The sequence below is a fragment of the Aspergillus lentulus genome, assembly GCF_001445615.1.
Source record: "Aspergillus lentulus DNA, contig: Alt08, strain: IFM 54703, whole genome shotgun sequence".
Lineage (NCBI taxonomy): Eukaryota > Fungi > Ascomycota > Eurotiomycetes > Eurotiales > Aspergillaceae > Aspergillus > Aspergillus lentulus.
The window spans coordinates 518,309-540,130 of NW_028322118.1; the positions used below are offsets into that span (position 1 = coordinate 518,309).

Consider the following 21,822-nt stretch of genomic DNA (forward strand, 5'->3'; position numbering starts at 1 on the left):
GCGAAGACACTGTAGCACCAAAACTATGTCTCTGACATGAGGGATGGATGCCCTAGATCTCACTGAGCCGTGGCCCCAGGACTTTCCTCAACCGACATGTGCGACAGCCTTTCAATACTTTCCTCGATCGCCGAATCTACGCTCTGCTCCGACGCGGCTGTCTGTGCAGCCTCTTTGGCTTTCTGTTCGATGTGGTCAAGCTCAGCGAGCTTCTTGCGAGTCTCTTCTGCCTCCTTTTCTTCCACCGCTTGTCGCTCCCTATTCTCCAGTTCTTCAAGCTCGTCATCCAACTCTATCTCGTCGATCTCCGGCGCAACCTCATTCAGGATGTTGCCGATTTCGTCCACCTTGGACATCTCTTCACGCAACTCCTCAACAACGTCCTCAACCCTCTCGACGCCGCCAATGTGAGTATGCAGTCCCCGAAGAACACCAGTGCTCGCTTCCATCACTCGGACGTATTCAACCTGGTCCGCGGCATTTTCTATCTTTGAATAGACTTCTTCGAGCTGCGTCAGAGTGTCCAGTCTTTGTTTAAGATTATGCTCGGCCAGCTTCTTGGAGCGCACCGCTGCCAATGCCGAGACACGATTCTTCTTCTGGACAGCGACTTTTGCGGTCAAGTTCAGCTCCTCAATCTTGCTCTCCAGACGGTCGACTTGCTTTGTCATAGTTGACATGAGTGATTTGATAGAGGCAATGGTAGTGTCTTGGTCGGTGATCTCGCGCGGCGAGTCGTTCGAGGGTCTGAACCTGATGGTCTGGTTCACATCAGTATGTGCCCGTTCCGTATGTGTACCGATCACAACCTACCTTGCCGTCGTACGCGATGGCCCCTATATCGCGGGATAGATAAAGTAACAAGATATCGAAATCAGCGCTCGAAAGCCCACTGTCCTTGTTAAGCACTGTTGCGAACTCTTCTGTAAAACGTTCTTTGGAGTAGACTAGATCCATCTTTGATTGACTGCCCCCAAGAGTCTCCTTCACTACCCGATCTGCTGCCTCCTGTAGGATTCAATCAGGACCAGTTCGATGAAACTGCGAGAGAGCCATACCTTTAGGTTTTCTACCAATACCAGCTCCTGAACCTGTAATCTAGCGGAAGTCTCTGGCGTGTCACTCCCAACCACAAAACCTCTTAACTGCTTCATCCCCCATGTCATTACATTCCATGGACTCAACGCCCCAGGATTGATAATCCTCCATTGCCTTTGCTGCGAGCTGAGCGGACTAGCCTTGAAAACCTGCAATGGAACCATATTATGCTTCCGAATGGCTTCATCCTGTACGCGAAACCAACACACTCAGCAATCACAAAATTTCGAAGAGACCGGAAGCTGAGACATACCAACACCGCACCAATCGCCACCGGCCGGCCGTACTCGGGTATCTCTAGAGCTCGTAACAGTGAATCATCCGTCCTCAGTATCAAATGGTCACTTTGGACCGCTGTACCGGTCGTCGAGCTGGATTCGCGACAAAGGGAAGTCGATGCATAACCCCTCCTTGCGGCCCTCGTAAGGGCTTGTTCCCATGCAGCGACGTTCACGGCATAACCGTCGGGGTTCGTCTTCTTCTGTAACGTGAAGTCGGAGTAAAGCGAGGGCAAGCGGTTTCTGGAACAAAGTCGTTAGCTTCACCTCCTCGGCTAACCTCTGTCTAGAGATGGAAGCGGTGCATACTTTTTGAAGGAGTCTTCTTGTGTGAGGATGTACTTCAGAAGGTCACTCATGTTGCGTGAGCTATATCTTCTCCAAGCTGTGATTTTCTTGAGTTGCTCGTTTTGGATGCTTGTATATACTTCTGTGCTTTGCTTGCGTATGTGTTGTGCAAGATGTGAGTTAGGACCCAATGTCGAATTGCGCTGTGGACATACTCAGTCTGACCAAGCTGGTAGTTGGCGTGTTGGTTGATCTGGACTTGCTGATGTCAACAGACAAACCTCCCGCGCTTCTATCGTTGCTGAGGAGAGGGCTCTATCGATAAGATAACATCACGTGATTATACATGCCTTTGTCTGCTCTACTGTTTTATGGGACGAGATGAATAGATCATTTTTGATTGGATTAAAGTGGTTGCCCAGATTCTATAGCTACCATATGTCATAATATACGCCATGTGTGGCTCGCTCCACGTATCTTAAGCTCGTTCAAAATCGTCATTCGCTGAAGTTTCATTATCCCTCGTCATCGGCGCAGTAAGGCCGCCTGGATCCAGAGGGTTGCCGATCAAAGACTTCCGATTCTGGCGCTTGTCCAGCTTTTCGCTTGTTTCTTCAGGTTCCAGCTGCTCAGTCGCAGCTACTTCCTCCCGATGGTCTAAGCCTCGAGTACCAAGATATTCGACTTTCACTGTATGTCGGAGATTATCAACGAATGATTGCATCTCTGGCATGGGAAATACCCCGTCGCTGTCAAGCACGTCAGCGTACAGGCGTTCCGCTTCCTCAAGGCAAGAAGACGCCAGAGTTGGCTTTCCAACCCTGAGCCAGAGGTCAGCTGCAAGTACGCTCCACATCCCAGCCTTCCTGCGACGGCCGCCCCATTTCACACCGGTCAATGGCGGCCTAGAAGCATAACACGCCGAGATTCTTTCGCTGAAAAGGATCTGCCCTATCCCGCCGACTAAGCCTAGGTCCATAGCCCGCATGGCCCATTTAGCCGCGCTTTCAGTTGCAAATCCGCCACGAGACTTCAGCAGTTCCATAGCTAAGCATAAACAACGCAGAGCATTGGGTGCATCAGAACACCTCGTAAGGTAGGAATAGCAAGCCGTTTCCAACATCTGATCGATGGCTTCGAGTTTGGTTTTTGCTGGCATGGCCATTGGGTTCAGCAGCGTGCTCACTGCGCACATCTCATGAGCACCGGCATGATATCTCCAAGCCTTATCGTTGGTATAGTCGGAACGTAGGAGCTCATAGGTGGACGCTGATAGCTTCCAGTCACGAAGCATGAAAGCAAAGTCAGCCATCTTTCGCAATATCGCTTCAGGCGCGTCCGGTTTGTAGAATCCGCGTGCAAAATCATAGTTTCCACCACCGGAGCCATTAATGCCAGACCGCGAGCTAGAACCGAATCCTGCCCATTTCCGCGACATCGACATGAAACGGCCACTAATACCGCGCCTTCGAGATGCCACCTGATCATTCCAGACGGCAACTCTATTTTCCATGTACGGAATGATTGATTGAGCGACTAACTCCCGAACCAAAACCCTGATGGCCATCACGTCCGAGTCAAAGAGATATGGGCGATATTCGGTGTCAAGCTCGACAAGCGGCTCTGGTATCGATTAGATAGCTGGACTGAAGGGAGTACGTGATAAATGACATACCGTCATGGCTTGCTAGATGCTCCGACGGTGAGAGCCATTCGGATTGAGGGACTGGAGCGCTGTCATCATCCGTCACAACACACTGCATGCTGCGTAGCCTTAGTAGATGACAATGCAGCCCAAAATGCCGCTTCATCTGTTCATAGAGCTTGGTTGACTCGGCGATGTCATCCCGGTCCTCGTCGTGAACGAGCACATAGTATCGAAGATACTCTGGATGAACCCACTCCGGTAACCTCCTGTCTCCATTGCTTGTATCTGCATACAACTGACGGAGAGTTTCTAAGGGAGCCGTGTTGCGTGAGCTAATGGCAATCACACTGGCTACGGGATGGCGGAAAGTCTCGTGGGGTGCTGCCGACGCTGTTGACAAAAGCTGACGCAGGTAGAACTTGTATAACGGCGAAGTCGCAAGGGAATTCGCGAGGTCTTTCGGTCGCAGGGGAGCGCCCAATAATTCATCTGCTGCATCAAGTTGTCGGTCCAAAACTTCCTCTAGCTGTGCAAGAGAGTTCTGTCGAGTGTCGAGGCCTACGGCAAACTGCTGACGACCTCCCAGATCCACAAAGCGCACTCCGTAATCCTCCCATCCACGACTCGATCCAACGCTATCCCGAATAACGACTTTTCCAGGGATGCTTTCTCCGAATGGCCGGATCAACTCCCAGAAGCCGCCTTTGAAGCCTTTCTCCCGCACCAGATCATCGGTATCCACAGACGCATAAACTCCGACAGTAGGAGAAAAGGACCGTATGATTAGTGATCGTATATCTTCTGTACCATCAACATGTCCCTCCAACGGTGAGCCCAGAGACGACCTGGCTAGCTGTGGAGTTGACGATCTAAGCGGCCGACCATGGGGTGACGCAGAACGGATCGGAAGCTCTGAGGTAGTAGCAGAGAGAGGAGACGTCGGTGATAATCCTCTCCTAGCTTCAAGGGAATCTGGATCTATTGACGAGGAGGAATCACGACGCTGGTCTGGATATCTTGTCTTTGTTGTGATACGCGGCACGCCGGGCGAAAACGACGGCGGAGGTTTGACCGGAGAAGCATCTCCGGGCGATGTCATGGACATCGAATTGTTTCTAAATCAGGATAAAGAAAGATGAAGTAGACTCTAGAGCACATGGACCGAGAAGTGAGGGCGCAAACAGGGCGTCGAAGGAGGTTAGACTGGAGACCCAAGCAAAACCCCTAAGGATAGATACCTAATGAGAAGTGGATTGGAAGATAAGATGGGATGGCCCAAGTCAGTCTGGCAAAAACGTGGTACAACTGAGGAGGGCAGACAGAGGGACTGGAACGCCTGCTTCTCGTCCAATGGCAGATAATTACTCAGAGTATAAATCCAATAATTCTTATGTAGTGCAGTAAAACAATATGCTCCCGGAGATTTATTTATCTGATGTAGTCTTCTAAATCCAGTTTACACTATGGGATGTTATGGTCGCCATCGAGTTGGAGAAGGCGGTAGTGGTGACCTTCAGTCCAATCAATTGGCACCACACACATCCTGGGGAATGATTCATTCATGACTCCTACGCATTTCAGTTGAGTCACACGTCCTGTGCACTCATGTCAGTAATATAATACTCGTTGCATGGCTTGTGTCGATGTCGAATACCCCAGCTCTGCGCTTCCTGTTTGAACGTCATTCTTTATTGCGCCCATCTCTCTTTTTGCTTCCTACTCCAACCAGATCGGCAAGCGTGCCCCTGCGACAATTGAGGTACTGCGCACCAGCCGCGTATCCAACGTCTTTATCACGAACCTTTGAGCTGAACGCTGGCGGACCTTCTATGCGCCATCAAGAAAGTTCTAGCCTGTCCCCAGGAAGAGCACCCAAGAGAAGACGCATATCCGCGACTGCCCCGCACGAGGGTACCTCCGAAACAATGGCGACGGTGGCGCAGACTGCTTCCCAGACACCTCAGTCGCTGGCCACGATACAGCTTACACCCCTCGAGAACACGTTAAAAGAACTCCTCCTTGATGTCGCCAAGTACATACGAAAACGAGCAATCGCTGCCGGCGCGAGCGAGGCGGATACCCCACACATGGTGCTTCGATTCACAGGAGGATGGGTGAGGGACAAGTTGCTTGGAGTCGATAGTCATGATATCGATGTGGGAATCAGCTCCATGACTGGTTACCAGTTTGGCATGGCCCTCAAAGATTATCTTGACATTCCTGAAAATTTGGAAAAGTACAAGCGCAACCATCCTAATGGAGAGATGAAGGAGGCTTTCGTCAGCCTGCACAAAATTGAAGCAAATCCGGAAAAGTCCAAACACCTGGAAACCGTAACGACCAAAATTTTCGGCTTGGATATCGATCTGGTTAATCTTCGAAAGGAGACTTACACGGATGATAGCCGGAACCCACAGATGGAGTTCGGCACCGCTGAAGAAGATGCTTTGCGTCGCGATGCAACGATTAATGCTCTTTTCTACAATTTAAACGAATCAAAGGTGGAAGATTTCACTGGACGGGGGTTTTCAGACATGAGGGACAAGATTATCCGAACACCATTGGAGCCGTACCAGACCTTCAGAGACGACCCTTTACGTGTGCTACGACTGATACGGTTCGCCAGTCGCCTGGGCTATCGAATCGATCCAAACACAGAAAGGGCGATGCAGAACAGCGATATTAGTGCGGCATTAAAACTGAAGATCAGTAAGGAACGCGTGGGGGCGGAGTTGGAGAAGATGCTCAAAGGTCTGCAATATCCAGCTAGGTTTGAAACAGAGCCGCATGTTAACTTTGGATCAGGACCCGATCCTCGAGGCGCGCTGCGATTCATTGATCGACTTGGACTGTACCATACTATCTTCGCCAATCACCAAGACGATGTCAGCGCTGATACATCCTCTTGGTCGCTAGCCTACAATGCTCTGGGATCCCTGCTGCGTCCTGAGGGACCATCGAAGACCACACTCGAGAAAGTGCGCGACTTCCTCATGCGTAGTCCACTCGAGTCGTATCATGCATGGATGATTGCTGCATTAGCACCCTGGTCTAGCGTGCCACCGCGCGTAGCAAATGGCCCGAAAGCGAAACCCTTTCCCCCTCGAGCGGCAGAGGTGGCAAGAGACAGCCTGCGTTCTGATAATAAGATGATCAGCGTTCTCGGTGATGCGGCTGCCAGTTGGAGGTCCATTATTGACGTCAAGTCTTCGCTCCTGGAGGGCCGCATGAACGGAACAGCTCCCGAAGTACGGCAACAAATCGGCTTGTACATCAAGAGCTGGAAGAAGGATTGGAGACTCTGCATACTATTGGCTATCCTGCAGGAGATCATGAGAGGAGGAGAGCTCCTACCAGGTGAGAAACACATCCAAATGACTCCCCATACTGTTGATCGAATTCGAGGCACTGACTTGGGCTCGACTGGCAGTGATCCAAGAATATGACAGATTTATATCATACATTACTCAGAACGACCTGCAAGGCGTGTGTGAAATGAAACCTATCGTGAATGGGGCCGAAATTATGAAAGCTCTAGAGGCAAAGAACGGGCCTTGGATGAGCAGAGCATTGGATATGGTGTTTAAGTGGCAGCTTCTACACCCTGAAATTGCGGAGAAAGAAATGGCCCTCAAATATTTGAGAGATAGAAAGGATGAGTTAGATCTGTAGTTGTTGCTGAGACCAATACAAAAGACATATTATTGCTCCCAAGAACCATGAGATGGACACTTTTTCCCTTCCGCAAACTTCTAGCTTACCCGATTGTAATCATTTATCCGCCAGACCACCACCAGCTATAGAAGAAAATATTCTCCTCCCTCCTTCCACAACTCGTGATTTTTCTTTGTAAATGAGCTGAGAATTACTAGGAGCTGTGTACCCCCGTGATTTGAGCTTAACTGAGATGGAAGAGCTCCGCACAGCGGCACGTGAGACCCTCCAGCGACGAGACTCTAGTATAATCCCAGAGGAGCGTTTAGACAGCAGAAACGTCCCTGAAAACCTAGATTTGTTATGGCACAATGTCTCATCTTATCAAGCCAAGGACACAACAACCGTGAGAAGAGTTCCCTTGAGTACCGGATTGTTCAGGCACTGATGACATCGAAGCAGACCTGCGAGAATCTTCTTGTCGCTCAAGCGTTTTTGACACGCCGGAGCTCGAAGAGCTTATCGGAATCTGAGGAAAATTCTGTCAATAATCTTTATCGGTGGGCCAGCGAGCTTGCGCTTCCGTCTGCGGTCTTTGCGACGACAGAGGTAGAATCCTCTGATGGTGAGTCGCAGACTTTTTCCTTCCGTCAATGATGCGGGATGCTGACACCATGTAGTCGACAAGTCTGAGACAATCCGCGAGAATAAGTCTCAGCTGGAACTTGCTGTCTTTGTCCTTAATGCGCTGGATTCCCTGCTGCGGATCCAGAAATCAGCGCACGCGATGGATGTGATTACCGCGCTGGCGAGTTTCACGTCTGAGCAAGATTCCTGGACGACACGGGACACTTATTTGGAGTCAAGAAGAATCCTAGAGAGCTTTGCTACGAATGCCCATGGCGAAGCAGAGAGTTCTTTCTGGTCTCTCGTTGAAAGGATTCTCAAAGAGAGAATTAAGCCGGTATTCGCGAAGACGAAAAATCCTGCAATTACCGCCCAAGGTAGAAAGAACTTCCATCCTGTTCCCCTACCGCGATTCGATGCCAGTATCATCGACCCCGCGACAAAGCCGTGGAAGATCAGTGATGTCTACGCTACTACAGTGCTAGCCTGGGTGATCGCGCTGTACCAGGTATGCTTCATCACCTCCAGCTCTAGGGTGCATTGCTGACTTAAGGTACAGGCAAAGGATCGACCCTATCTAGAAGCACACTTTCCACTACTTGTACCACCAATTCTCGCCCTGATAGACGACGACAGCGTCGCCTACAAGACACGCGGCTGCATTCTCCTGACCCAACTCCTCACACCAATCCGGGGAAGCAGATCTGACATCCTCCAGAGGACAAACCTGGCATCTGTCTTCGAGGACGCCGTCAGACCATGTCTCCTCTCTTTACCATCAATCACACCCGAAGATGACGCCATAAAATTGCTCGGGGTAGCCTACCCAGCTCTGCTCTCCCTCTTACAGACAAACTACCACACCACCACCCCAAGGTCAGCCGTAAACGCAAACAGAGACAAGTATATCTCCAGCGTGACAAGGACGCTCCGAGAGAATCTCATCTCCTCATTCCACCACATCAGTTCAACAAACAGGACGTCAACCTCCTCGTTCGCCTCATTCCCCTATCCGCGTCTCTCGACACTGCTCGTCGACCAGATGTACCCTCTACTCCTGGAGCTAGGCATCCACACGACAAAGTACCTGCAGGAAATCGTCCCTCTGCTGTACAGTACGTTGTCAAACCCTTTCGGAACAGCTTACCCGCCTCTTCTCCTTTCCGCGGTCGCCGTAACCCGCGCGGTGATTCTGAACGCGCATCCGCGACTGTGGCGATGGAGGGGTGAGATCCTCGGGGCGCTCTGCTCGTGTTGGCTGCGCGTAGTCGAGGAAGAAGGTGAAATCGCCGAGCGGGCTGTCAAGGGGCGGAGTACAGCCGAGGACCAGGAGACTAATACCGCGATGACCCAGCTCAAGAAGGAGCTGCGGGGGGTGGTGTACCTGCTGAGGTTTGCGCTGGAGAATCCAGCGCGGGCGGACGGAGATGCTGGACAGCTGGAAGCGAAAACTGCTATTCGGAAGGAACTGCAGGAACTAGTTGACTCTGATGAAGCTCTTGCGGACTTGCTTCTTGCGGATATTGATCCTAATGATGCGGACTTTTTCGGGGTAGATCCGTGACTGTCTAATTTACATATTTTCTGATGGCAACAGAGCCCCGGTCGACACACATGAGTAATATGCTGCGTTGGTTCAGTAAAGTGAGCTATGCTGGAGTTATACAAAGGAATGATAGACTTGGGTATCATTAAGACATAATTCATCATAGAGCTCGGAACAGTAACCGAAATTATATATCGACCCGTTGCTTAAAAAGACTCTTCCCACGCAGCCACTGTCGGTACCGCTTATACCGTTTCTTCTCATAGTCCTCTGCAACGACTGTAAGTCCTTCCTCCGATACGGTAAGGAACTCGGCATAATCGGCTAAGTTCTCCTCGGCGTTAGCCTCGAGTATGGCCTCTTCAACGTTGCATTTGTTGGCGTATTCCAGAAGGTCCAAGTTCGACTCATGCTGAGCAGAAGCTGCGGTGATCTCATCCTCCGATGTCACAACGAGAGGAACGTTCAGCGGGTGGTTGATGTACCGCTCGTATTCTTCGGCCTCTGCGGCAGTGACGGATGGATTCAGCGAGTCGGTCACTAGCTGGCCGAGTGTCCATTGAGCAATTTGTGCTTTGCTAGGAGTAGCTGAATCCGTCGATGTCTGCATGGACGGTATTTGGCTATTGGACACAGAGAGTTCATATATGGAGTCTTTAGTATACTTTGCGGAAGGTTGTGTCGAGTCCGGCTGTGGCAACCACTTCTGCGTAGAATTGGGGTTCTGTGGCGCGCTGTGCATGGGTGAGCGCCTCGAGTGCTCAATGACGCTACTGCCTGGCTCCTGAATTCTGACGCTTCGCTGAGGATGCCTCTCACGATTGTGCTGTTCGTGAGCAATTCGCACATCAAATGGGCTGAAGGGGTGCGGAACGTAGTGAAACGTTGACTTCATTTTGAACGAGAAAATCTTTGGAAGGGTGGACACAGCCAAAGGTCTGTAATACTCCAGCCAATAATCGTCAAAACGCGATAGAGGCTCCTTCGGGCGCGATGGAGGAGGTGGCAGTTCACGTCTCTGCAGATTCTCAGGGGTGTACCAGTTGATATAATTGGGTCGCCTCTTCTCGGCCCAAGATTTGGGACTGGCATGGTGCAGGTAGTAGTCGGTGGACAGGTCCCACAGCATCGGTTGACCTTGGGTGAAAATATAGTTACCAAGGAACAAGTTGTAAGCTTCCTGACGCTGCGCATCAAGGAACGAATTGTTATAATATCTCTTGAAACTCTCCACCATGTCTCGAGAATGACTGGTCCACTGATTGATCTTGCGGTATGTAGCCATGGTATTGACCAGGTGGGAACCGCCATACTGAATCGCAATTGTGTCACCGTGATCGTGCCACATAGTGGAAAAGAGGTTGACAGCGTCGCAGTCGTACTCCAAAGTGGTGCCATCAATGAACCCGAGAGCATGAAGCTGATAACCAAGGGCTCGTTTTGCGATCACGAACTGGGCAGCGTTTGTACGATCAAGACAATCGATACAATTCGTCCGAGCAATCCCATTCTGGAGTTGTAAGCCAGAATCTGCGTCATAGCCATTCTTGAAGAAACCAGTCTTCGGGATGATTTCGCCTGCGATCTCCTCCAGTGTCCCTACCACGTCCTGGTCGCGACTTTTAGCAGCTCGGCTCATGTCCCATGGTTTGTAGATGATCTTTTTATCTTCAGGAAGAAACTGGTTCAAGTAGTTGATGGCATTTGTATACTCTTTCAGAAGCTTTGACTCGCGTGGAGTCCGCTCCCTGGACTTGATCAGGTTCAAAGCGTAGATTGGGGCACCGTATCTCTCAAATAAATTATCGAAATGGAGGGCCGCAGCTGAGTAGAACGGATCCACAAGATTCAGCTCAATATCAGGTTTGGGTGATACTCCTGAGTTCTCCTGTGTCCAGTAAAGAGGGATACTGCCCCGATGCTGGACATATGAGGTGTAGAGAGGGTTGGCGTAGAGAGCAGGGCCGGGAGCATGGAATGAAGTCTCGGACATTTCAGAAACGATCTGCTCCGTCTCGACATCGTTGGCGACGTAACCAAGATCATTAGCACCCCGTTTCAAGAAACGAGCCCCTGCGAAGAATCGAGATCGGCGAGCAATAATGGTCAAGTACGCCAGCCGGCCATACACATCAATCTTGGCCTGGTCGACGTAACCATGAATGATAGGGAGGCACCATTGATAAGGGTTCTTTAGGGATGCGATTGCGGGACTGAGAAGGTGATGGTTCCATATGAACATCGTGTTGTAATCTTGGTTAAAGCCTTTCGAGTACCCGTCTTGATGAAGTCTGCGTTCACGGCAAATGTTGTGTTGCAAGGTGCGCGTGATATCGTATGAGTAGCTGAAGTAGAATGACCGACTCAGGTCAAGATTATTAAGGATTGTAATATATCGCGCCTCTTCGGGGTTCTTCTCGGGCTTCAGCTTGGAGGAGCTCGAGGTTGTCAACGAAATCAGTTCCGTCCCATCGATCTTGTAGATATAGTGGCCGCCCACCATAGCAACCTGTGATCTCTTCGTCACCAGCAGCATGTAGTATGCGCCGGTGAAGCGAATAAAGCCAAGCAACGCCCATGCACTGCATCTGAGCTTCAGCCCGCCGGAGATCTTATTCCCATCGTCAATCGCGTCCAGCAACTGGCTCATTTCCCTCTTTGTGTACACAATGTCGTCCTCAACGATAACCAAATCATTCGTGTCTGACGTACGGTCGATTTTCAAAATGCGGAACCGCGTGTCTGACAGATCCATGCCCACCATATAGAATCGCGTTGCCGTCTCATACAATGAGATCTTGTGCATGCGGTTGATGCTTTCTTCGCCGAGATCGAAAAATGCCGATCGATGCTTCTGCGCTAAGGTCGGTGACGAGTCACGCTCAAAGGATGTCGCAACATGAGGCTCCTCATCTTCTTCGTCGTGTCCGTCTTCGCTGATCTCGGCTGCCGGAGGTGGGCTGAATGGCATGGGAGGGAAAGGAGAGGCGGTCCGGGGAGGTTTGAAGACATCTTCTTGATCAGTAAGTCTTCGCTGCGTGTCTACTTGATCATCAGTTCCTTTCAAGGTCCCGTTCGACGTCAACGATCCCTCCGCGATAGTAGAGCTCAAGTCAGACGCAAAACTTGGGGTGCGGTAGTCTGCTTGTGATGGAGCTCTTGAGGGATACTCGTTAGGTAGAGCAGCATTTTCTTCAACGAACTCCATCGGGCGTGGCGCATCATCGAAGCTCTCCATTTTCACGGCCGAGGCTGGAAAAATCCGGCTCCAGCTATTCAGATGTAGCGTTCATGAGGCAGCAGAAGAGTCGTCAAATCTGCCACCGAGTTAGGGAGTTGTTCTAGCATACCACTTATCGGTGTTTATAAGTGGAATAAGATAGGCCCGTTATCATTATTACAGCAGGGACAATCTTACCATACGGTACAGCTTCATTACAACACAGAGTCTTTCCCCCGCATGACGTAATGGTCACATTTATTTCTGGGGTATCAATCAATCATCAGCCACACCTTACCAGAGATATTGAAGTTATAGTAGAATGAGTCTGCGTATTAGTTAATAACCATGTAAACAGAATTTCGAGCGGCTATCCGAGAGACTGTAAGTAGCAAACAACCTTGTCAAAGGAAGAATACTGAAGGATCGACTAAGATTTCTGATTGCTGTATTTTCTCATCCAATCAACCACAGTGCGATACCACAGCAAATTATTTTCCGGGTTTAAAATTAGATCCCCTTTGTCTGGAAATACTATGAGTGCACTATCCACTGCCTCTGAGCTAGAGAATTTTAAAAGTGGCCAATCCATTAGCAATGACCCTCTTGTAATTCAACTCGCAATGGATGACCAAATAGGGAGTTTGCCAGTTGCAGTAGATTATGCTGGATCCTATTTCATCTACTTATCTAGAGATTCCTAAATAGGGCCTCCAAGTTCTTTGATAAAATATTACTGATTGCTAGCTAACGAAGGGGTTATACTAAAAATCCCATCATGTATTATAAGGGCCTTGAACTTATGGCTAAGCTTATGACCTTAGATCCAGATGACCTTATATCCTCCATAGCCGGCACTAATAGCAACAGAGTGAGCAGTGTTAATGTATTAGAGACTCTCATTATATTATAAATATTCAAAGCCTCACTTAAGACCTATATAAGGCAGCCCACCCCAGGAACCCTAGCTAGAATCTTTAAAAGCTTATCTAAACCCAGAACTCCCCGCTGCGTTGGGTGTAATAATAACAAAGCCCTGCTCTATGAATAATACTAGATGCTATTAGCCACTCTATTAGTTATTCCATGCACTATAAGGGCTATTATAGATGAAGTATGCCAGTAGGTATTATTTCTATGGGTTGAATAGATAGTCTGATCACCCAGGCATAGATACTGCAATTCCCAGTGCTACTAAACTAAATCACATTAACTTATATATTGGAGAGTTCCTATCCATTATATAACTTGCTGATAATATCTTTAGAATTTCAGTCAGAGCAGCTAGGTCAAAGATATTCCATGTAGGAGTCTTGACTAGGCTGCTGTGAATGATCAGAATTCTTAATAATTCCAACCACACTGGTGTTGCATACACAACAGATCCAAACACCATGGATTAACCAGTCTCAATGCCACAGGATGCAACCCCTCCTAGTAATAGTCAAGTTTAAGGTGATATAGAATCACACGCTCACTCTGCTCAGTCCTGGATAAGAAGCATATGGTTGCTCCCAAATAAGATAGTGCTTAGGCTAAGATCCCATAGTCCATTACCATCAGCAGATGTAAATATCTCATGCACATTATCGCTTCCTGGAGCTGGTATATATATATAATATGATTTTTATCAGCCTTGTTTCCGTCTCCCTTCTGAGATAGGAAGACAATTTGTTAATTTTTATCTGACTTATCCACTACAAGCAATGATATTGCTCCTCCTAATCCCTAATAGTGCCATACTTTATAGATAGGGTCTCTGTTTTATTGATCCCAGCATTCTAAAGGTTAGATATAGCATAAGCATGCTATATAGATAGCACTGTTAACTTCTCTGTCCCTAGCAAAAAATACTATAGCAAAGGGGCTGATTCTAAATTCTTATAAAGACTCTTCCCCTCCTAGAGGTGACATTGGCAACTCTAACCTCTCTAGACCCATAATTATCATAAGATTAGAAATGCCTGAGATACAGTACCGACTCCTTTGGTTCAGACCCTCTTTAAAGAGACTCATACCAGGTGCAGTTCCTTAATCCGCTTGCAAACAAGCATGCATCTCTGACTGGGAAGGTAGTGTAGAAACAGTCAGTGCTATAGCCAGTGGATTCTGCAATCTGCCTTGGGTTTACCAGAGATTTATCTGGGTTTGACCTGGCACTAATCACAAATGCAAGACTATTGTCGTTGTCCTCTCAAAATAGAAGTTATCCAGTCACCTTAAGGTCAAAAGCTTGGCTGGGGATTGTGCCAGCTTTATAGACCTCAGTGGTATGTGCATTACTGACAATTAAGTCAGTGTTACTGCTGTCAAGCCATTCAAGCTATATAAGTTGATTACTTTTTAATAGCCATTGAGGTGATCTGGTGTTAGGATGCTTAGTAATGTAATATGATTAACCAGTCACAGGGTCTATAAGACAGATCTTCTTTCTCTCTGTTTGAGAGTGAATAGAGTATGTGCTTTAAGTATAGACTGCAAAAGTGCCTGCAGGGTTTGGAATTAGGCGTGAGTACTTAGGTGCCTCAAGGAGTGTTCTAGGAAATCTTTACTAAGCCTAGTCAAAGGGAAGACTGGAAGCTAGACTTAGTCTGAATTAAGTCTCATTATGAGTAAAGTATAGTATGTAATGATGTCTCTAGTTTAGTATTATTAACTTTGGGAGTAATAGTAGGTTACTCTAAGATGATCTTGAACATTGCAGATGCAACCAGCACTACTTAGAGGTTCCTTTATCAGTTGCTAGGGCAAAGGCTCTAAAATAATGAATTATCACTCAGTATTATATAGCTGATCATATATCTCTAGCTCCTGATACTGTAAGCACTACCTACTTTCAAAGAGGGGTTAGCTTCATTAAAATGCGCTTGGAATTGGTAGTATGTGAGACTCTCAATCTATTTTAGCCATGGACAATGGTTGTGTATGAACTATTCCCTCTAGCTAGCTTGAGCAGCAGCATTAATGGCCAAGGTCAGATCTTAATAGTGCTACTACAAGTACATTCCATGTGTGTAATACTCCTTGAAGCAATGTACATGCTACAATTGTTGATTGCTTTCATGTAATGTGGATAAACTGAGAGACTCCATACAAGATTTTACTGTACTGATGCTGGCCTCATTAGCTTTTGCAGCACAAGTACAATTCACGACAGGTGTATCAACAAGGCGTTCAGAATTTTGGACTAAATATGCTTGGTTACTCACTGATATTGACTATCATAGCTTTTTTAGAGACACAGTTATAAAGAGAGCAGGAATGTTCCTATGGCCCTTGTTCAAAGGATAATTCACATTATAGATGTGGTTGTGCATTTATTTTGGTTATTCTCACTCTGACGCCGCGGCAACATTGCTATGTATACAAGCTGGTGCCCACTGCACGGCGTTTTCCATCACCTTCCAATATCTCACGAGATTCATATCTTTGCCACTTTTTAATCTGTGGCACAAGATGAGGAAAATAACAAAGCAGGAAGAGTACCATGGCCTCTTGAGTCCGACAGCTCCCAAAATCTTTCGCATGTTTGGAATAGCTACGCCTAAACGACCGCGCCTAGAATCAGAAAGCGAGGAAGAAGGGCCATACCGGCCTCGTCGTCATGGCAAAGGTGAAGCATCGTTGGGCTCTCAGGATGGTATAAATTTCTGATTCTTTCGTTAATTCCTTTTGGAGACACTGACATCACATTTCCAGAAAGGGATGAGCTTATTACGGGAGTAGACGCGTCCGACCTGCCCATTGCGGGAGATAACCCAAACAAGGCGCAGAAGAAGTATCAGAAACTGCCTGCGATTCGCATTTTGGACTGGCAGATAGACGGAGACGGCAAGCCTATACGAAAACCACTGAGAGACAGCACGGCGTTGACCGCTGCATTGATCCAAACCCGCGGCACTGAGGCGATTGATCCGTGCAGCTTCTGCAAAGATAATAAAGGCACTTGGAGAATGTGTGTCCTTGAACCTAAGCCAGATGAGAATTCGAAGCTTGCCGGAGCATGCGCAAATTGTCGGTTCAGTAGGAGACACAACTGTGACCTCCGTGAGTTGAAACAGTAAGCTTCATCCTGACCTTGCTTCACTTCGTTAACGATTGCACCAGGAGCACCCAAAGATGATGAATCGATAGATTCATCGCTCAGTTCCAAAGATTTCTTGACGGATACCACCTATAGCAGCGTAGCGGAGGAAGTGCAGAAGGACGAAGGACAAGCTGCCCCTATCCAAGAGGGTACACAGACGAATGTTCAGGAACAGGTAAAGGAATCTGACAGTCAGACACCGGCTCCGAGATCACGTCTCGACGGCAAGGTTGTTCCGTTTCCTCTCGGGCCAGAAACCATCAACGACTTGCCTTTACTGAAGCAGGCGATCAAAGACATCGTTGCGCACCTCAACATACTTCATAGGAGAGTGCAACAACTGGAAGAGAAGCGTCAATCGATCAATCCTTGGGAGCTAGTTTGAACAACTGCGCTCGTGCTCAGGACTTGCATTTCCCTCGGACTTCTTTCTTGGGTGTCGATCTCACTTCTTAGTGTTGGGCTTGGTCAGACACGTTAGGATTTAACTGACATGAACATTGCCCGCATTTGGATATGATTTTTGCAGCTAGTTAAATCATTGAGTTGTAGTGAGTTTTGAACATCTGATGAATAAAACAGAATGTCTGCACCGGGTAACCATCCTAAAGCTTCGACCGTTTCTCAAGAGCCTGCCTCCTCGTCTTAAGCGCCTTGGTCTCTTCCTGTAAAGCGAGGCCCATCATAATTTCCTCGCTACCGCCACCAACTACATGAACTCTCATGTCGCGGGAGATCTGCTCAATTCGTGCTCCCTTTCCGGACTTATTATACCCAGCACCTCCCAGGATCTGCTGTGCTTCACGAACGCTCTTCTCAAGAGCTCTGGTGGACATCACCTTGAGCAAGGCCGTCATTCCACCGATCTTCACATCGTCGGCAGGCCGATCCTTGGTAAGCTCGATAATGTTGACAAGCTGCTCCATAAATGCATACGCGGGCTCGATCATGAGGCCGAACTTGAAGATCTTGGATTGTATTGCCTGTCTTTGGATCAAAGGCGCGCCGAAGGTCTCTCGCTGCACTGCGTAGTGGAAGGCATCCTCTGCGCACACGCGGGCCAACCGCAAAGCGGCGCATGCAAGCGCAAGACGCTCGGGGTTGAAGTCTTGACGACATCAGCACCCAAATATCTGACCTGGGGGAGGTACTCACTCGACATAATGATGGGGAAGCCTTTGTTTTCTTTTCCGATTAGATTATCGACCGGCACCCGAACGTCGTCGAATTCAATGAACGTCGATCCTAAGTGGCCTATCAGCCGCCATGTACCATTTTATGGTAGTATCCATGCAAGCAGGCCATACCACTGGCATTAACGCCTGAGTTGTGCATCCGCCGGCGAGTTACCCCAGGAGCAGTCAACGGAATCACAAGCAGACTGATGCCGCCTCTCCCCGGTCCCCCTGTCCGCACGGCAGCAGTGCAATAATCGGCCCAGATACCATTCGTGATCCATTTCTTTGCCCCATTGACAATGTAATGGTCACCATCTAACCTTGCAGTCGTCTGGATATTCGCAACATCCGAACCAGCTAGTATACCGTCAGCCCAACCATCCACCCTCTGAACGAAGAAAGAATCATACCATCAGGCTCCGTAATCCCCAAGCAGAACCTGATATCACCCCTCGCAACGTTAGGCAACCACCTCCGCCTCTGCTCCGTTGTCCCAAACCTCGCGATAGGCGGACACCCGATACTATTCCCACCACCCAGCCCCCATATAACACCCACAAATCCGACCCGGGTAAGCTCATCCGTAACAATGAGGCTGCACCACGTATCCCATTTCTCTCGGGGGACGTTACCGGGTAATGAGATACCAGCCGCGTCTTCTTCGGTGGTCAGAGGATGGACGATTCCGAACCCCAGCTCGCAGTGGCGTCGTCGGACTTCCTCGGGGACTTGGCCCGTTGTTTCCCATTCTTGGGCGTGAGGGGCGATGGACGTTTCTACGTAGTTGCGAACGTAGGCGCGGAGTTCGTGGTGGAGGTCTGTGTAATAGGGGCTTTTGATGTCTAGTTGGGGAAGAAGGGGTTCGCTGTAGGGAGCTGTTGGGGGGCGATCTTTACGAGGCATCTTATCGCTATGGAGAAAAAAAGAGATATAGGCGGTGCGATGTTGACTCCGAATTGAATTAAGAGGCGATGGGGTTTTATTTATCCCTTTATGTAAATATAATGCTACATATTTGCCGGCAGGAGGTTGGGGGATCCCTGTAATATGCGGGGAAGATGGCTTGTGAATCTCGCTGATGCATTGATAGACAAATCCCATGAAACCGAGGGCCGAAACCCACCTGTGTTGTCAGAGGATAATGTATGTTCCTCCTGGTCCGAGCTTAATGTGAATAATTTGTCTTCGATTTTCATTGTTCATCATTGACTCGAATTATTTAGAGATAGATTGAGAGGAGTTGTAGCATTAGTCCAGACTCCCCAAATGGACACTTGATACATATCTATATATTATACAGGGATCATAATCGTAATATGTTTCACCTCTACTGCATTCCTCCTTACATCGAGGCGGCTGTAGGCTCGAGCATAGTGCTGATATAATGATTCCAACCAATGTTGCGCAACAGCATCAACAACAGGAAGAATCCTGCGTGGTCGCAGCATCCAGAATATTTTCTAGAGCTCTCTTGATATCCGCACAGCGCAAGCGTCGATGAGGATTGGGCTCTAACATGCCGCTGATACACCTCATCAACGACTCGGCCACAGACACACCATCCCCTAGTATGATCGACCCCATGTCGAGTTTTTGTGCAAAGTCTGCTGGGAATACAGTGTTTCTAATGCAAATTCTGGCCGGTGACTGACGATTCGTGCCTTTCGTTAAGTCGGTCAGAACCATTTGTCGTTCCATCTTAGTGTTCAGACGATAAAGAAGCTCGAAAAGTATAACTCCAAGAGCGTAAACATCAAGGGTCTCGTCGATGATGTAACTGAATTGATGGTTTCCGGATTGGAACATGTCCTTAGAGTGTTTCTCTCCATTAGTCCTCAAGGGCGGGCGGTAGAACTCCGTGCCAACGACACGCTCGAGCTTTGGACCCTCCTCAAAAGAGGGGGTAGGGCAGTCGTTGAGATGCGATACATCTGCGACAAGGCCAAAGTCTCCTATTCTGGGATGACAGTAATCAGGTGTGGACCCGTAATTCGCCATGCAGGAAGGGCACCCATCGAGTTTGCCATTATCCGACGGAGAGAGGAAAATATTTGCCGGCTTCAGATCACGATGAATTATGCCTTTGGCGTGGAGATATTCCACACCAGAGATTATACGTAACATTAACCTCAACGATGGTATCAAATGGAAGCAGTGACGCCGTGAAGATGCATGGCTATGTTCTGCGTGACCCAAAGAGTGAGGACTGAGATAAGCGTTCAGTGAGATAGGATGCAGAGACATTTGAATATGAAGAACAACGGCAGGAAGCTGAGATCCATTTTGACGCCTTCGCTGGATCTGCAGCTTGGACGCATCATAACTGAGCCCGTCGGTGAAGATATCATCATCGGTGCCTCCGAACGTCGACAGCTGACCATGAGACGCAAAGTTGAAATCGCGAGGGATCGACTCGACCTCTTCATCCTCTTCAAGACTCCGTGCTAGGCTATTCTTTGAGCGCCGCGACGACGATGTAGCATGACTGTAGCGACGTCGCGAATGATGATGAGCATCGGCTTCGGATTCAGCAGACGTAGAAATTGAGCGTGCCTCAACTGGAGAAGCCTCCGAATGTTCAAATACGACTCCAAAACTTTGCTCGTCGTTTGATCCTTGAGTCACGCACACGCTGCGGCTCTCCTCGTGCTGGAACTCCATTGCACTCATATTCCTTGAGTGAAGAAGGTCAGATATATGAGCCTGTTCCACCCATGCACCATAGTATCGGACAACATTTGTATGCTCGAGTCGAGCAAGCGTCCGTATCTCTTTCATGATACTTTCAAGTTGATTTTGATTGCCGCCTTGCAACTGCTGAAGCCGCCTCTGGCTCAGTGGGATCTTCTTGATTGCGTAGTTCTGTCCGTCAATATGATTCTTCACATGATAGACTTCGCCAAATGATCCGCGTCCGAGGACTCTCACTTCTGAGAATTCCGTCGCATAACGAGATATAGCTGGAGTCGGTGGTGGCGGATTGGGCCTGAATAGCGGGAAGCTCACAGGCGAACTGCCCAAGAGGGCGAATGGCTGATGTTCCGGTGCGTGCGTGTCGTCTCTTGCGGAAACTTGCTCTCTGAACCCCAACAGTCCGCTGTATTGACGCCTCATTTGCGCAGGTCTTGCAAAATCCGTCTCTACATGGACTTGCATCCGGTTTGAGGCTTTGGAAGCCAAAACGACGTCTTTTGTTGTGCCGAGAGACGGCATCTGCTTAGGGATATCGTCTAAGTTTAGCCCTTTGAGGGCCTGCAGGCCAATTCCATCAAGAGTTTCGCGATACTTCTGTCTTCTTTCTCCCCATTCGTCGCTCTCAATGCCTCCAGGTAACATTCCATGTGTCGACAGCAGCTGTGATTGATGGGCATACATCTTCTTGGCCAGATGCTGCACTTCTGGAGAGTCACGAGTGTACCGCATCTGAGAGCCTTCCCTGGCATTGAAAATGTCCGTTGCTTTGCTGAGGCAATAGAACTCGAGCAAGGCGGAGGTCATCCATGATGTATGACCTTGAGCTTCAACATCAAGGACATCCATTGATGCTTCAGAGATGCTTTCAGTGCCAGACTCCCTATCGAGGGATACAGTCTGTGCACCATCCCCGGAATGAGACTTATCCCGGGTCTTCCTTGAAGCGGCTGCTGAAAGCAATCCATGGTCGCTTTCATCGGAGCTGGATTGAGACTCCGAGGAGGACGAGATTTCCGAAGCTGGCCTGAACATAGACATTTTGAGGAACGCAAATGAGCCGCAATGCCAATGGGGTGATTTTACGGCCACAAAGGAGCCATGCCAGCACAGGCGACCTGCCTCATGTAGCAGTGAGTCAATAGGCAGCGTAGCAATGTAGCAGATGTCTGGATTATGAGAGTAGGCACGAATGAATATCGTGTATGATTAATGACTCGCGGTAATAGACCTGCTAGGAATGTTTACTCAACACCAATTGGTTGACGGAGTAAGAAAGTCCAGTTTCAGGCCATTCAATGGGCTTTTCCGAAGCTATGGTCCCGGGTTCACTTGGTAAATTATGTGGTAAATATTCTCCTCTTTTGGGGATGGCTTTTGACCAGGCTGTCAATTCTCACAGGCTTCCATCAGATTCTAAAGCCAGATGCCAGAGAAAGGGCGTGCGAATTCGACATTAGTGGGTCAAACTTTCCTCTAGGCGTCCGACATAATCGGCCTAGCATTG

The 21,822-nt window shown here is 48.7% G+C and overlaps 7 protein-coding genes across 7 annotated transcripts; 2 read left to right on the forward strand and 5 right to left on the reverse strand.

The window, feature by feature from the left end:
• Positions 1-59: 59 nt before the first annotated feature.
• On the reverse strand, positions 60-1,735 carry ALT_3435 (putative vacuolar sorting protein SNF7 family protein; the record flags this gene model as incomplete). Its single annotated transcript, XM_033556546.2, has 5 exons — positions 60-761; positions 814-1,008; positions 1,059-1,286; positions 1,352-1,619; positions 1,686-1,735. 5 exons carry the CDS (start codon positions 1,733-1,735, stop codon positions 60-62), a joined length of 1,443 nt encoding a protein of 480 aa, XP_033412437.2.
• Positions 1,736-2,142: 407 nt separating this feature from the next.
• Positions 2,143-4,417, reverse strand: ALT_3436 (TRAPP III-specific subunit 85 family protein; the record flags this gene model as incomplete). The annotated part of the gene is made up of 2 exons (XM_033556545.2): positions 2,143-3,287; positions 3,340-4,417. 2 exons carry the CDS (start codon positions 4,415-4,417, stop codon positions 2,143-2,145), a joined length of 2,223 nt encoding a protein of 740 aa, XP_033412436.2.
• A 538-nt stretch (positions 4,418-4,955) lies between these two features.
• On the forward strand, positions 4,956-9,157 carry ALT_3437 (CCA tRNA nucleotidyltransferase, mitochondrial; the record flags this gene model as incomplete). Its single annotated transcript, XM_033556543.2, has 6 exons — positions 4,956-6,063; positions 6,118-6,669; positions 7,185-7,372; positions 7,429-7,591; positions 7,647-8,101; positions 8,153-9,157. 6 exons carry the CDS (start codon positions 4,956-4,958, stop codon positions 9,155-9,157), a joined length of 3,471 nt encoding a protein of 1,156 aa, XP_033412434.2.
• Positions 9,158-9,326: 169 nt separating this feature from the next.
• ALT_3438 (phosphatidylinositol-3,5-bisphosphate 5-phosphatase) lies at positions 9,327-12,377 on the reverse strand (the record flags this gene model as incomplete). Its single annotated transcript, XM_033556542.2, has 1 exon — positions 9,327-12,377. The coding sequence occupies one exon, from the start codon at positions 12,375-12,377 to the stop codon at positions 9,327-9,329; it is 3,051 nt and encodes a 1,016-aa protein (XP_033412433.2).
• A 3,507-nt stretch (positions 12,378-15,884) lies between these two features.
• Positions 15,885-16,831, forward strand: ALT_3439 (DUF3716 domain-containing protein; the record flags this gene model as incomplete). The annotated part of the gene is made up of 3 exons (XM_089599578.1): positions 15,885-15,999; positions 16,059-16,406; positions 16,467-16,831. 3 exons carry the CDS (start codon positions 15,885-15,887, stop codon positions 16,829-16,831), a joined length of 828 nt encoding a protein of 275 aa, XP_089455916.1.
• Positions 16,832-17,051: 220 nt separating this feature from the next.
• Positions 17,052-18,527, reverse strand: ALT_3440 (acyl-CoA dehydrogenase family protein; the record flags this gene model as incomplete). Its single annotated transcript, XM_033556540.2, has 4 exons — positions 17,052-17,554; positions 17,602-17,691; positions 17,754-17,981; positions 18,035-18,527. The coding sequence occupies 4 exons, from the start codon at positions 18,525-18,527 to the stop codon at positions 17,052-17,054; spliced, it is 1,314 nt and encodes a 437-aa protein (XP_033412431.2).
• Positions 18,528-19,037: 510 nt separating this feature from the next.
• Positions 19,038-21,356, reverse strand: ALT_3441 (putative protein kinase; the record flags this gene model as incomplete). The annotated part of the gene is made up of 1 exon (XM_033556539.2): positions 19,038-21,356. One exon carries the CDS (start codon positions 21,354-21,356, stop codon positions 19,038-19,040), a length of 2,319 nt encoding a protein of 772 aa, XP_033412430.2.
• Between the last annotated feature and the right edge of the window lie 466 nt (positions 21,357-21,822).